The sequence below is a fragment of the Dermacentor andersoni genome, chromosome 2, assembly GCF_023375885.2.
Source record: "Dermacentor andersoni chromosome 2, qqDerAnde1_hic_scaffold, whole genome shotgun sequence".
Lineage (NCBI taxonomy): Eukaryota > Metazoa > Arthropoda > Arachnida > Ixodida > Ixodidae > Dermacentor > Dermacentor andersoni.
In genome coordinates, this window is record NC_092815.1 from 21,282,452 (window position 1) to 21,299,162 (window position 16,711).

General features: G+C 41.9%; 1 protein-coding gene across 2 annotated transcripts in view; it reads left to right on the forward strand.

The window, feature by feature from the left end:
* The window catches only part of LOC126542786 (uncharacterized), a 31,144-nt gene extending 15,612 nt beyond the window's left edge, over positions 1-15,532 (forward strand). The window contains exons 6-7 of one of the 2 annotated variants that reach the window (XM_055077442.2): positions 2,652-2,710; positions 9,074-9,226. In XM_055077442.2, the coding sequence (XP_054933417.2) occupies positions 2,652-2,710; positions 9,074-9,083 (69 nt within the window). In that variant the 3' untranslated portion in view covers positions 9,084-9,226. Of the gene's footprint in view, positions 1-2,651; positions 2,711-9,073 lie in introns of both variants that reach the window. The other variant, XM_050189850.3, reaches the window with a different exon arrangement.
* Positions 15,533-16,711: the final 1,179 nt, after the last annotated feature.

Consider the following 16,711-nt stretch of genomic DNA (forward strand, 5'->3'; position numbering starts at 1 on the left):
CTTATTAACCCTTTGGTAGCTAGTAGTGGTATGTTTGAGTTATTGTGCTGGCAGGCTTCAGCTTCTCTCCTGCTCCATGGTTCCTGCCAAGTCCATCACTGCTGTGTTGCAGTGACACAATCTCCAAAAAGAAGTACCGTAAACACCTGCATATAGTACTATGAGGTGAAATTTTTGGGACACGAAATGGAATAAAGAGTTTTATCCACGTATAATACGAGTTAGGAAAACTCGAGGAAAACATTTATTTAAATTGCACTCTGCACTTCAATCAGTCTTCCTCAGCTGTGCTCTCTTTGGATAGTTCTTTGTCGGACATATCTCCCCAGAGGTACTCATCCTCTGTGCCATCGAGCGCGTTTGAGATGCCTCACTTCTTGAATGCACAACGCACAAGGTATGCTGGCCCACGTGTCCACAGTCCACTTGTATAGCGCTGCTGGCGAAGCCCGCTTCAGCTGTCCGGTCGGCGTCACTGCAGGCTCACCTGAGCGCATCCAATCTGCATAACACCGATTGACCGCGTCCTTGAACGGCTTGTTCACGCAAACGTCTAAAGGCTGCAGCTGAGACGTCATCCCACCCGGGATAACGACAAGTTCAGTGCCAGATTCACACAACAGCCTCTTCACCGAGTCAGCCAAATGGCAACGAAATTCATCCAGCACAAAGATGGACGGGAATGACAACAGTGCGCCGGGCCGCCTACACCAGACGGACTTTATCTAGTCGGGCACAAGATTCTCATTCTTCCAGCCTTTCTCATGGCATCTCACGACCATTTTTTGGCAGCTCCTCACCTTTAGGCACTGTCTTTCGCTTGAAGATGACATATGGCAGAAGCTTGCGTCCGTCTGCCATGCACGACAACATGACGGTAACTCGCGTTTTCTCGTTGCCAGTGGACCAGACATAAACTTGTTTAGAGCCCTTTTCGTGCACGGTGAGGGGCAATGGCATGTCCAAATAAACCGGCGTTTGGTCAGCATTGCCGATTTGCCCTGGCTGGAAGTTCTTGGACTTGCATAGCGAAATAATGTGGTGCTGGAAAGCCACAAGCAGCTCTTCGAACGATTCTGGCAGCTTTTGCAATATCGAAGCTCGGCGGCATAAGGAAAAACCAGCACAGCACATGTAGCGATAAATCCAGTGCTTGCTCGCTTTGAAGGCGGAGCTCGGTAGCCTTTTTTCTCTTGCAAGCTCCTTAGCTTCTGCCTGCATAAGCTCCACGCTCGCAGCTAGATGCGCGGCTCGCTGTTGGCGTATGAACTCCATCAGGGCGAGTTCGATTTCCGGGAATGTCCCGCTCTTAGGGCCGCGAAAGCTTCTTCGCATTCCACTGCACACGAGAAGGGCTTCCTTCGGTCGACGCCATCCGCGAATGCTTCCCTCGTTGACGCCAAACTGCCTCCCAGCCACACTGTTGCCGATGTCCTGTGCGGCTAAAATAACCTTTCTCTTGAAAGCAGCCGAGTACTGTTCTCGTGGTCCGGACATCTTGGTCCTTCAATGCAGAATAAAAAAAGATGCACTTCGCAAAGCATGGTTTACACGTGTGCTGCCAAGGTGTGCACTCAACATTAAAGAAATGATGCTGCAGTCATGCAGCAATAACGAAGTCAAGCCATAGCCAGGCAGCAATAACGAAACCAAAACTTGTAGCCCAAATTTCTGACTGAAATTTTTGTTCGGATACGAGGCGAAAATTTGGGACGCTAATAATAGGAAAAAACCTCGTATTATATGCGGGTTTTTACGGTACTTAAAATAATTTATGCTACTTTCCGCATTTTATGAGCGTTGAGAAGCACTGAAAGGGTGACAAGTACAAAATTTTATCATGTAACACTGTCAACTTATTCTACCCTTGTTGGTGCAGCATATTGGTGCATCTGATTATCTCGGAAGGAAAAGATGGGGCTGTTGACAGAAATGAAAAGCTGTGACAATTTTTCTTTGTTATGTGCATTGCAGACCATTCGATCAGCAAGTAGAGCAGTATTCACAGCATTCCTTACAGAATAAAGCTGGTGAATTTTTAAATGAGCAGCCAATGTCGTGAATAATAAAATGCGTCTTAGTAGTTTGCATAATCTTTTAGCACCTTTTCTTTTTTTCCTTTAAGTTCTAAGGCTAGCAGTTCTTGATACAAATTTCATTCAGATCTGCAAAGCTACTATAGTTGACCTTTACAAGCAACTATTGCCAATGTGTGGATGTTATTTTGTAGAAGGCATTAACTAGTATGTAATACGTGAAGGCTGTGCATTGACTTGCAGATGCACTGGGTAGCTTCCATTTGTTTGCTGCAGTTTGGCTCAGACATGTTTGAGAAGAAAACAATCTGTTGTGCTGGACACGTCACCCATGCATAGTTAAAATGAGATCTTTTCACCGAATGAAAATTCTGCTTGAAAACCCATCAGCCTGCTTTCATGTATGGGAAACATTGTGATGGGAGGATTCCAGGGGCTATGTAAATATGCTCGTTGCCCTCCATCGAAACAAGGTGTGTAGGTTGCCTAGCATTGGCACAACAAACTTCCACCTACCCGTTGTTCTGAATAGTTGCTTTCGTAAAATTAACTTTTATTTTTTGTATTCGTCTGTATTCAATCATTTGTTTGTTTGTCTTTTCGTCTCTAAACTAGACACACACTGCAAGGCCAACGAAAAAGCCTGTTGGAACCACCGCTGGACATTTTTGGAAGTATGTATGCTGTCTTTCACACTTGAATGTTGGTCAGAGCATACTCTGTCTCTGCATGACAATGCAATGCTGGGGCACTTTGAGTTTGGAGAAGAATGCAGTTTTGCGTTCAGACTAGTTGAAGTGTAGCATCTGGTAAAGCAGTTGCAAAATAACCACGAGATGTTTGGCTCAGTCCAAGTACCTGTGCGCAAATCACATAATTTAAAGCAGCAAACAGCAACGTATTGCTCGCGAGTTTCTCTCATGGTGGATTCCGGCCACAAGCCCTTCACACATACATGCCAAGGTGAGGTAGGAAATTCACACATCGCTTGAAAACATAGTGTTCATGTCTGTGTACTTCTTTGATTTGGTCAGGCTGAGCTTGCCATTTTAGATGCTAATCCACATGCAGCAGCTAAATGGTGTGCACTGCAATCAGCCAAGCAAAAATGGTGCTCCTCTTGGATGACAATGGAGGCAGCCTTTGTAGTGTAACACTATAATATCCTTTCTGCTACAGCCTGTGTGTGGTATACTGTGCAGCTGCTATTTCTCATCCCAGTTAAACCTATTTCTTACAGTACATTAGTTTTCTTGCTTTGCACACGACAAGGGACATTCCGTTTGTACTCTTGCTCCAATGCCATTAGGCCAGCTCTACAACATGTCATTCTTTTTGCTTTATGAATAAGTGAGAGTTCATTGGAGTCTCACGTGATACAAAAATTATATGTAAAAGGTACAAGAAACATTAGAAGACATATTTCTATTGAGCTTTACTGACTGGGCAGCAGGCATAATAACCCCTTTCATGCCATGCTATTGTAACGAATTCTGACCAAAAATTGGAAGATATTTTTATTGCAGAATCTTTTATGAAGAACACTGCAGACTATGTTTTAAGTGCTTATTCAAAATCTCAACCATTATTACAAAACAAAAGCTTAAAGGGCCGCCCACCAGGTTTGGCTATTTTAAACACACAAACACTGCGCATCCTCACATGCTGATGATCGTGTCTGCAAAGTATTGCAGCGCTGCATGCCATGAGAACATCTGGAATTTCAAACCAAGTATTAAAAATGCAAGAGACTGACTCGAACACCGTGGGCCCACTCAAACCTCATCCTCCGTCTCTCTTCTCTATGAGCGGCCATTCTTTATTATAGCTATGTTCTCCCTGCCCAAAGAAACAGATGTCATCTCTAGTGGGTACAGTTTTTGCACAGGCCTTGTTAACTTCCTGTCCCGAGTCTGAACTCGGCAGGTTCATACCAATCCATCATGTCGAGGATAGACCTCAGTTATTCTTCCGAGTGGCCAAATGCATAGTAAGCCGTTGGGTTCCCCGACAATCACTATGTCGTCCACCTTTAAACCTTTATTTGTCGCCGTAAGATAGTGATGAAGTAAATGAAATTCAAGTAGATACTCTTTCTTCCAACAAAGCCACAGGTATCTGAGAGCTTGTTCCGATATCGTAGTCTTCTAATGCAGTCTTATTGGCTAGTTTGCAAAATTCGGCTCTGGTATTCCTCGCAGCCATACTCCGGTTCAGTTAACAAAGACTTTCTAAAAAATTGGCTGGACAGATTGGAGCAAGTTCTCTTGTGTCTGTGTACACATAGGTCAGTAGCCTAGAATTACGGCCTCCACTTGCACCAGTAACGTTGTTACCTCTTTGTTATCGAGCCAAGTGTCTTGCGTAGCACCGGCTTCATTGACCGTATCAACCTCCCCCACCACCATGGTGCACTCAGTACAATGAACTTCCATTCGTTGCAGTGGGAAGCAAAAGAAAAGTGGCAGAAGGTCAGCCATTCATAACGCTCATGAAGTCCTGCAAGTCCCATGATGCTCCTTTGAATGCCAGGGCATTGGCAGAATAGATAGATAGAGGAACTCTTCTGCATGATAGAAATCTGCGAAACGCAAGGAGGAAGACCGTGGTTGACAGATCACTAGCCAGTTAAAGCTGTACTGCTCTGGTACGCCCACAAGTGAAAAGCAAAACGAAAGACTTATAAGTGCCAAACTCAAGCTCCCTTTGTTTTACATAAAGCAGGCGTGCAAAATCTTCTCTGATAACTTCAAAGGGTCGAGCATTCTGATTCTGTCTACGGGTATAAGAGCACACTTCACATCTGTCGGTTTTGTATTGTATCATATGCACAAAAAACAGGTTTCGATTACTCTTTTGGCCTCTTGCCTAGCCCGTATAACCCAAAATCTTTGTTGCACTTGCATCATTGTGCTTGACACGTTACCACATAAAACACAGCAGTGTGCATCTGTCATAATCAGTCTTGTAAATGCATGCTTACATGTAGGAATGATAGGATGTTTCTTCTGGCAGGCACCAGTCATCTCTTGAAGTTGTCCACCAAGGCGAAGTGCTCCATTAGGACCAAAGAATGGATGCAGATCTTTCAGTGCAGAATTCTTGTTAATAGCATTCTTGCACGGCAGTTGCCAGATATCTCCTTTGAAAACTGCTTTCTGAACCTGAAGAATTCATAATTCTCTAGCCTGCCTAATTTCGCCTGCATAAATTTTTTCTTGACAGGGTTTTTGCATATGATGACATTTATCAACAAACCGTAATACCATCGCAGTGATACTCAGTGACTTCTGTAAATCACTGAGTCTTGTTAAATGGATGAATGTGTCATTCTTCTTTTGGGCCTGTATGATGACATTACACACTACACTCAGATCCTAGCTCAACCTTATCCTCTGACACTAGAGTTGTTTCTGGAGGCCGTTTTGAACTTGCTCACGTGAGCCATTCTGGACTACTCCACGAGATGCGGCTTTCCAAAAGAGCCGTTGCAGATACACCAAGTGTGAGCATGTCTGCCAGATTCTCTTGTCTTGGACAGTAACGCCATTCTTCAGGAATTGTTACACTTGAAATTTCCCTCACTCGGTTCTTAGCGGACTGGTTCAGTTTGTCTCTGCTTCCTCGGATCCAGCTGAGAACAACAGTAGAGTCAGGACAGATAATGCAAGGAAAATGTCAGAAATCCCATGCAAATCAGATGTAGTTCAACAACCTTGCTCCGATAACTGTGCCCATTGGCTCCAACTTTGGCAACATGAGCATTTTCATCGGTGCAACTCGACATTTTACTGCTGTGAACGTAGTAATGGACTCGCCTTGCAGGTTGGTTGCCTTCAGATATGCGCATGCACCATATGCTCTCAAACTAGCATCCACAATAATGTGTAGTTCCGTTGTATCCGTGATTCCTTGGAGACTGCTTCTTATGCAGCGGGGAATTCTAATCGAGCCAAGCTGTAGGACGTCTGTGCACCAATACTCCAAGGCGTACTAATTTCCTTGGGTAATTCTTCGTCCCATGAAACGTTTCGAACCCATAATTGTTGAAATATAAGTTTCACTGTCACTGTGAAGGGTGAAAGTACTCCAAGAGGATCAAAGATCCTGGGTGCCGTCATTAGTAAATACCGTTTTGTATTTGACTTTGTTGATGTTAGCATTTTATTACTGACTTCAGAGTAAACTCAAAATTATCATGATTTGTGTCCCACTGCATGCCTATACTTGGCAGAGTTCCGACTGGGGTGGTTTAAGTCTGTTGCCAGCTTTACATGTTGGGTCAATGTTGCCAGACTGCCTCCCAAATTTGACGGCGGAAAACAGCGTCAAATGTAGCAAATGCAACGACGCCGTTTCCGAAACGCACAGAGTTACCAGATCACACGCGCGCAGGCTCCCAGCTTCTGAGAGTACCGGCAAATTGCTGCATAACCCATGCGCTTTTGAATCGCTTGCTTGTTGTGGGCCCTGTTCTCCGATGGTGCGAAGCGCTTTCTTTCGCTGCACACGCTGTGGCTGGTCCGCACGGGATGAGGCTTTCGCTGGATCTGAAACTGCGACGCGTCGCATAACACTCGGGGCGCGATATATCGCTTCGCGCTCTCGCTGCAGCGGCAGGAAAGGGTTGCATCGCCTTGCTTTGCACAGGCAGTCTCCTGGAGCTTACGCTGCTCGCAATAAAGACTTTTCTGAAACTGAGACGCGTTAAAGTTAGCAAGTTTCTGTCATTACATAGTACATTATAAAGTGTTTACTGAATGCACAAATGGAGCATTAGAAGCAAACAGGTAGTTTCTTTGCATGCACAGTGTTCTTCAAGGACTGAAATCGATTGCTGTACAGCCTGTAAAGTTTGGTTAAGTGATGTAGGCTGCTCCACTGTGCAAGTTCTCAAGTTTTATGTCTATACTATGCTCATGGGGGTGAAAACATATCGTGCTTTTGCTCTAATTTTATGTTTATTTAGATACAATTGACATTTTAAAATATTGTGCAAGTAATTGAAAAACATTCGCATTCACGGATAGGGACTATTTGATTCAAAGACTGAATTGAATAGGATGCTGTTCAATTCGTTATATGAAAGTTTTGAATATTTGCACACTCCTAAAATTGAGAATTGCAGATGCTTGGGGTTGTTGGTGTGGCATAATGAAAAATTACACGAGACTCGCAAAATGACAAAAACAATGTGACTGACGAGCACTCTATTATTACCTTTCTCTTCTGTCAGTCTAAGTGTGTCTGCTCAACAAATTTTTATAGGTACTACAAGTTACAGCATGCTGGCATGCCACTCGTGGAAGTATACACTGTACCTTTCAATTTCAACATAGATGCATTAGTTGCAAATAATTTAATTTTCTTTGCAGGCCTCATGCACTGAAAAGATTTATGATCGAGCCACAACTGTCTATTTTGCCCATTCTTATAGGCAGCAGTGGGAAGCTAGAGCAGAACAGCAGAACATATAATGTACAGATAATATATACAGCCTGGTTTAAAAAAAGTAAAGGCCTGTCAGGCACTGTTGACCATGAGCAGCTGGCATTTACTTTCTTGCGATAGGGTCTGTCTCTCGCTGAAGTAGTCCACGTGATCAGTAGTAGAAGTAATACTTGAGTCACATAGGTGCTTTCAACGACTACTGAAACCTGCAGTTGCTGTGACATAGTTAGTGTGATCAAGACAAATGGAAAAAAGAGTGAGACTGGACAGACTCTGCCCTGTCAAAGTCAAAGACAAGACAAATGGCTAGTTGGTGTTGATGCAGTTCCTGTAACATAGTTAATAGCGTGAACAAGACAAACAGAAAAAAGGGCGGGACAGGACAGACTCTGTCCTCTTCCGCCCATCTTTTTTTGTGTGTCTTGTTCATGCTATTAACTATATCACAGCAACTACATCAACGCCAACTAGCCCAACTTTCTGTGTTAATTATTGAAGCCTACACCTTCTGAAATGCACAAGCTCCATGCTTCAGCAGCCAGGCTTGTAAAACAAAGCCAATAAAGATTTAAGATATCTTTAGCCATTGGTTTCACTGGTCTTCAGAAGTGCTCATGTGAAACTGGTATGAGCCATATTTGTTTCTCCATGCAAGATGTTTCTCTGCTTTCTGACATGCTTTGTATATGTGTCTTGTGTATGTGCATGTCTGTAAATGTGTGTAATGTTGTAAGCATGGCACAGGTTGTCCTCTTGTTGTTTCCAACAAAGGGCTACACTAATTAGCAGCAACCGCAGCATAATGCTGTTTGCTGCTTGGACCTAGAGGAATAGTGCATGGTGCTGAAAAAATATATTGAGCTTTCTATGAAACTTTGAGCTTGCAACTGTTAAAGTGCCTGTAAAATCCTGTAGTTTTGCCATCATTTTTGTTTTAATGGTGATAGCCATTTTAAAGGTGCTGATATCATAAGGCTCTCGCTCAGAATGTCTATCTGTCAGTTTGCCTTTTATCAAAAGTATGCTGGCAGGAAAAAGAATCCATGTCTCTCCAACCAACATACGAGCTCATTACCTACTTTCATTTGTGAGCTATATATTCTAACCACTGACAAATGGCACAATAGTATGAGTGTGCAGATCAACACATGTGCAGTAAGACAGTTGGAGGTGCCATTTTAGCAATTCTTCACATTGAACTAGAGCTGGGAGTTGTGAGCATTATGCTGGCACCGGTTAGCCAGATGCAGTGAGATGAATGCAAGCTTGATGAATGGTAGTGTGAGCACTGCAGCAATGTTGGCCTCGATGCAGAGGCAGACTTCTTTTTGTGTGCTGCTAGATACCGCCCAAATGTGACCTCAGTACTAAATGAGTGGCCCCTTTACGTCATAACATGGGGAAATGCCTGATGTAATGCTTCAGTTTATTAGAGGAAATCTGGGTTTCACTCAGCTATTGTTATTTCATCTTGTTTGCTCTCAAATGTTAAAGAGTCCTGTAGTGTTTATGGTTCTGCAAAGCAGCAATTTCCTTGCTGAATGTAGGCTTGCTAACTTCTTTGCAAAATTTTTTGTGTCCAACAGTCAATGCTGAAAAAGAAGAGAAGGCACCGAGTGGCTCTGGTGATGCTCCACAAGAAGCGGCCAAGTCAAAAACAAGCTGAGCATCTGTGATGATCAGTGGACCACAGATGCCTCAGTCAGACATATAAAGTCGTATGCTGCCTTTCCTGAAAATTCCAAGAGTGTGTCTTCCAGGCACAATGAAACATTCCTAGTCATTTAAGAGTCCTCAAACAGCAACATGCAGCAAAGATGTTGGGAGTGCTGTGTTTTGTAATGCTTTTGATATAGTTCATTCCCTTTGAAAATGTTTAGTTTTTAGTGCATTTTGTATCATATAAAATGAAGTTATTCTGTTGTTCCACTGTACCTTACCAGATCGTATTAATTTACATTTCTTGTTTCGAACCATGTTTTGTTATAGCTTTCATACCGTTTTCATAACTATGCTCCAAAATCCGGCCATCTCAAGGGTTGGGCCTCCATTTAATGTCTAACAAATAGATTGCCTTTGATTTACAAACAACGAGGTATACATTGTTTTGTCAGCTGTGTGCTGTGCCACAAAACATAAAGTGGCATTTCTCTCTGCTCACAGACATTGTAACTGTCCATACGCATGCAGTGACATAGTTACTGTGACCATAGCACACCATCCTTGTTCTTTCTTGTCGAGGTTGTGTAAACGTTATGGTCACAGTAATTGTATCAAACAAACTAGTCCAAAAGTTTGTACTCCTGGAATGCAGCTATAGATTTACTCAAATTCCCCTTATTGAATCATGATAACTATTGAGGTCTCCAGTTAAGAAGTTTTGGTTTTTCAGGTAGATCCAAGCATTGTTGCCACTTAGGTAAACAAGTTTGACTGTCAGCAAGGTTCTTTAGCTGATGCAATTGCAAAATCATTGATCTTAGACTAATTTTTTGATGTGTTGTAGTTATTTTGTGAAATGGGACATGAAGATTGGCAGTTTAACCAAAAAGTGAAGCATTGAAAGTGATAGCGAGATTTAGTGTTGTGCTCGAGCTCCACACACAGTTCTAACAATATGCGGAGGCAACATGGCGTGACGCTTCGCATTAGGCAACTGCTGTTGCACTGCAGAAACAGCACCCTGGTACATGCTAGCCATGTCACAACGCTAGGGCAATGACGAGTGTCAGCAGTGTTATCATAGGTGTTGCACTTAGACGGTCCACGAGTTGAGACAAATGGAAAACTTTTAGCATTTATCAACGCCCAGTAAAAAGATTAAAAATGTGTAAGGGCCGCACTTCTTTCTTTCCCAGATTCACGCGCAAGTTTCCAGGATACGGCCCACGCACACAATGTGCTTGAAAAAAAAAATTGTTTTTAAGTAAAAGCAGCATTTCAATAAGCTAATCTAACTTCTTTAGTGTAAATCATATCTCCTCTCAGTTGCCACCACTCACAAATCCTCTGACTCCGAGCTGATGCTGTACTCCAGCGCAGTCCAAACTGTTCGAGATTCTGGTCACCCTTAAACTTCACGATACAATGTCCATAGACGCAAGAGTACCATGCGAACAGGATCTAGCCATGCACAGTCGGGAGTGGTGCCCTCTTGAGCCACTTGGTCGGTGTTTGCTTGTTGCTGCTGTTTGCCATCCATTTGGCATACTGCCTTTGGAATCCAACTTTAAAAGGCTAATTTATGTTGACACCCAGTTGCTGCAGCATGCCGGGGAAGCTGCCAGAACAACATGGTGCCTGGCTGGTTATGCCCAATGCTTTTTACCCATTCAAGCAGAAGCTCATTGTCCATCCAGCCCTCTTATTGTGCTTTAACTATGATTCCCTTTGGGTAAAGTATTATTAGGAATTGTTTTCCTTTTCAAGATGACTTGGAGGGCCAGCTTCCATCTGTCCGCGGTGATTCACAGCATAGTGGTGCAATGTTGGTCATCTGTGGTGATTGCCCCCACGACAATGCTATTTCTTTCTTTCATTCCAACTGTGCATTTCTCGGCACAGTCAAACCACACAGAGGTCTGGTCAGCATTCACCATCTAAGAAAATACATACAGTAAAACCTCGCAGATACAAGGCTGTTTCATACGATTTCCCTGCACCAACATTCGTGTTATACAAATAGAAACATGACCCAGTGCTGCTGCACTTCTTTCTTACCAATTAATATGTTCCCGGTAAAGATGCTCTTTCAGCACCAACATTCAGTGCACCACCAAATTGCGATTGTATGATACACTTTCTGGCTGCTATATCCAGCAGTGTAGCTTTTTGGGCTTGTTGGTGCATGATTTAAGTAGCAATGAATAGCGTGCAGAGGACGAGACAGTAAAATCCAGACATACACGAAGAGTACGAGCACTAAATTCCAACAAATTTTATTTTTCATATACATCACCTTTATATGCCCGGAGAAGGACATATCACTTAGACAACCGGTATCAGCATCTCAGAAACGCTAGCTCTTTATTGCAGAGGAAAATAGGTGTGTTCACACACATGCATCCTGCTCTGCTTATCGTTTCAGCTTCAATGATTTCTTGAGTTACCCTGTCTTTGCTCCTTTCTATGACAACATATTTATCAAGGAACGACTTGCACGCTTTTTGACTCGCAGGAACAAAAATGTAAACAAAGAACTGCACACGCCATCAAAAGTACAGACCTGTCATGGCAGCGTCCTTGCAGTACTTGCCCATTCGAGTCGCATGAAAATGCTGACATGCACTCAGTTTTGTCAGCGATTCATCGAGTAGACAAATCAAAGCTTCCCACCAAAATGCCCCGCCTGAAGAAGCTGCTGACCCAGACTGAGTTTGAGAAGCGCATTTCGAAGCTTAATGAAGCTGCATAAACAATGTGCATCTCAAGTCGCTCGGGCCTCACCATCTTGGCACACGTCAGCATCTCGTGCTACAATCATTTGCACAACACTTCGCATTACGTAGATGTCAGTTGAGTCTGTAAAATTGTTTAGCATCTTTGGATGGTACGTTTTCCCGATTAGTACATTTTTGCTTCCATGTTTTTTTCCAAGACATATAATGAGGTTTTACTGTAGTTGTGTTCATGGTGCAGACTGAGGACATGCTTCTGAAAGCTGAGCACTTTGTCAGTGTTGTCTTGGGGAGGCTGCTGGCATGGCATCATCCTTTGCTGAAAGGCGAGGCCCTTCTACAACAATGTTCATACACATCCAGCACTAGCTTTGAAGTCCTTGCGCCGTGTGCTTTCTTCATGTGACAAGGCTTGCACCTTCACACGCAGCATCTCATAGCATGGAAGCTCTTCTTCCAATTCAGGAAACTTCCATGACTTGCCTCAGAAAGTGCACTTTTTGCTGCTTTTGTTGCTCAATGCATCCTTTGATTGCATCATCATCGAATGCACTTCTCATCTGCGTCACATTTTGTGCCTGCTGCACACTTCCCAAATTCAAAAGCGAACTCGACAACTTTCAACTTAAAGCCAGCCTGGCTTTAAATAAAAATTTGTAATATTTAAAGCCAGCCTGGCCAAGTTGCTTGACCATCTTTCTGATATTCCAGTGCTCAGCAGCAATTCATTAAAAAAAAAATGAGACCAGCACATGAAAGCCAAACAGTGCACGTAACAGTACTGGTGGATTTCATTCTCTTGCTTAAGCAGAGTTGATAGTGTGAGAATTTTAGCTACATAGATACTTTCTGCATGAAATCAGCATAACACTGAAAAAGAGGACACAAATAAAAACAAGACATGGTACCATTTTGTCTCCTCATTCATGCCATGCTCATTGCCAACTCGCCCACGCTTCCGCCCTTTTTACTTTCCACAGGTTGAACTGAATTGAAAGGTTGGTGCAGTCTAACCCCTTACCCTAAGTGATATATGATGCACAAAGAACTTCTAGCACAATAGAATCGAAAAGAAAGAAAATCCTACTTATTGATCCGGAATCTGTGTTATCTCTAGCAATCAGATACATTGCTAAACTAAGCCATGAAAGAATTTGTAAATCAAGTTATTTTTCATAATTGATACATTCAAAATGAGCGCAAAAAATACAAAGGTGTTCTTTACTATTTATTAGCCTACTTACGGTAGTTCTGTGAAGCAAGCATTAATTGTTCTATCATATAAGATACAGCATGCAGTTATCGGTTGTCTTGTAGAGGCAAGGAGAGATTTGTTTTCTCGCAAAAGAAAAAAAATTTGGTGGCAATATGTTCGTACGGGCTATACTCTTCCTTAGCACGATTATGGTTGGTGAATAGGTCCAAAAATTAAAGTGGAAGTGTTGGTTACAACGAAAATAGTATAGAGCTTGCCATGTTCCAAGAGCTAATAACATCAACAAATAACTCTAGGTGGAAGAGCAACAAGGGTATCTTTCAAGCTCCTAAAAGTTATGCAAAGCAAACGCTGACAAACAAAAGCCTACAAATGATCTGGCTTATGTACCGAAGCTATCATTTAGTATAATGATGGTGAAATCGTTAAATTTTTTAGAAACTTGTATTAGCTGGAGCTACAATTCTCCATTTTTAAAGCAATGTTTCAAGATTTTTTCAGTGGTTCTGATGTTCTTGCAAGTTTTCTGCAATTGGAATGTCTTTCTTCCTGGGCGTTAGATATATATGCTTGTAAATGGCTGGTATAAAAGTAAACATCTTCGACATAGATCTGTCTGGCTCGGTGGGAAATATTAGAAGTGAAAACTGTTCCAGCCAAGGTCAAGAAGTTCCAAACCTTTCAGGACCAGCTCGGTCCCATCTTCAAGTAGTGACTGGAGAAGCCGAAGAAACAACATCACCAAAGCAACCGAAACGGAGGGGAAATCGCAATGCAAGAAAGATGGGAGTTTAAAGGACGCTGTTCCTTTAGTTGCTTCAGTCACCCTGTGAAAAAGGGACCAAGCGGTCCCGAAATGTTGGGAACTTAACTTTGGCTGGAGAAGTTCTCGCTTCCAACTGCATAGGTTACGTATAAAATACAACTACGTTAAGTCATAAAATCGCAACCATGCATCTCTTTAGAAAGTGAGACCTATTCAGGCATATCTGGCCTACACAGACTTGCCTAATTTTTTCACAAGGAAGTAATAATTCATGCAGTAAGGAGCTTACAGTTAATTGCCTCGGGCAATATTGTAGTAAATTAACATTCTACTGGAAGAACAAAGTATGCTTTTCTTTGTAGCAACAGTGTTTTGCACTGTTTTCTTATGCAGCCATTACTTAGTCCAATGTACTTATAAAGGAAAACACAACACATTAGAATTTTAATTTTTATAGCCTACTTGCCACTTTGGGTGGTCAAAAATTTCACTATTCAGCATCTTGTACTAATGCTACATTGGCATGTTTAATGTTTAAAGATCACACTTTATCACAGTGTTGCCTAAATATTATGCAGTAAGTCTAGGTCACTGTCTCTAGCTGTCACCTGCTTCCTATGATTAATATGCCACATGTCTCGTGTTAATAGCGGCACAAAAGATGGCTATGTATACAGATGCCATCAGACTTAAACTGAACGATCAAAATGTATATCTAGCAGCTTAACTAAAAAAAATGTGAACTTTAAGGAGAAAACATTGACCGCTTTGGAAAGAAGATGCATTAATATAGCGCATTCAAATCAGCTCGTTCAGATATCTCCAGCAACAAGGTGCTCAAGGCATGTTTAGGTTAAGTGTGACTGAAGTTGTACAGAAGTGATGCACATCCTATTTTATGTACATGTCTGCACATTGTGTTCACGCATTAAATTTCAAGTTGCAAGGCACTGTCTTTGCCTTGTATGTTTGTGTTTGTTGTACAAGGTGTAGTAAAGGGCCATCTTTTTCAGTGTTTTCACACACGACTACATTGCCACTTGACAAGGTGCAATGTTTAAAAATGGCTGCTCTAGAGGTAATCTGGCTAGGCTTAAGTTCAATGAAAATGCAGGTTGCCACCAAGTGCAATACTGCTGACACCCTATTTCCTACGTGGGGTCATAGTTGTCACTGCCAGTCTATTTGCTGGTGTTTAGGTGTCATGTAAGAGTTTCCTTTGGGTGCCCCCTATATTCGGGTGTCTCTCTCCTGACTCATATGCACTGCACAAGTCTTCGATATGTTTCCTTTGCACAAAGAAATCACTCTCAAGTGCACTCCAAGCTAAACATAATGCAGCAAATGTCGGTGTGGTTATCTTTATCAATGCTGTGAAAATTAATGTAAAGAGGTGTGGAAATGGCACTCTGCTCTTAAAGAAAACACCTTATTAATACTGAGTACACTCGACGTAACTTCAGTGATGCTCCTACTTTATGGCAAAGAGAGGGCCTGTTATGATGCCTGGCACCCATAACTAATAAAAGATTATTCTGCAAGACTTTATGCTATACTAGAATGTGTGCTTAAATTCTGGTGAGATACACCCTCAAGAGTGGTTGGCCGTGCATATATTGACCTACATTGTCATCTTGGTAATATTAAAAGTCAGATTTTGTGCTTACTGCTGCTTTGTTTTCATTGAAATTTCACAAGATTGCATTTTTTGCATTTTATGGTGCAGGTCATTCATTAGAACACTTAGCACTTTTCCCTGCCTGGTTTGTCAAAAAAAAGAAATTATGTTGCCTTTGTCTGCACCCCTCACCATTGGAGAAGCTAGCTGCTGCTGAGGCAGCAAAAGTGTAAGCTGTTGCCACCACCTTTTGGCTACTGATGAAAGTATAAAGAGCAGCAGCACTGGAAAGATTACTCTATTTCCAAGGCAGTTGATTTGAATATGCCATTTCGTTTTCGAATATGCCATCTCATTTTTCATGACTATATCCAGTGCCAGGTCAAGTGCTTCACAGCTTGCATAAAAGATTGGTGCCTGCAGCCTTGGTACTTTTCTATTTCCATTACAAAGTTGCTGACATGATGTTGTTTTACTCTGGATGCCAGAGCCAGTCACTCTTTTTGCAGCCTGCATGCTAGTTGTGCTTCTGAGAATACACTTCAGAGTGCAACACTACAGGCATGCATATATACACTTAGCAACATAATTACTTAATATGTTACAGCCTTAATTCAAAACACAGAAAGATGTATAAAGAATTGAATTTTGTTGGTAACTTTGTCTGGTGTTTCTAAATGTGCTCTGCAACTTGTGTACAATTTTGTACAATTTGTATAGAAATTTTTAATAAAATTTTCATAATTGATTTTAATCAACTTATTAGCAGCAGTACAAAGTATATTCTCAGTAACTCTGAATGGCTGCATACAGTATGACATTAGTCCTATTGGCTCTAGCATTTACCCCTTTGTTAAAGGTTTAGTTCTGTAACATAAAGCACTCTGTATATTAGTATACTACCACAGTAACTTGAACAGTTAGGAGCCAGTAAACATGTTTTCACTGTGATTGAGCCAGTAATTTTAGATAAAAGATCTTATGAGCAAGGACAGTTTCTAGATTATCGGGGGGCTTATTTTTAATGTCTCTCCAAACAAAGCTAAATCATGCAGTAACAAAGGCTGCAAGTAAGGTTTTTGGCACAACAGTATATTTTAGCAGTCAACACCTTACTAAGCTGTTGACTACTAAAAAAGAAAATTAGGGCCAAACTTCATCTCAAAGTATATCTGGTTGTACTTAGGCCATGGTTGCACAATAACAGTTCTTGAAATTTGCTAAGTT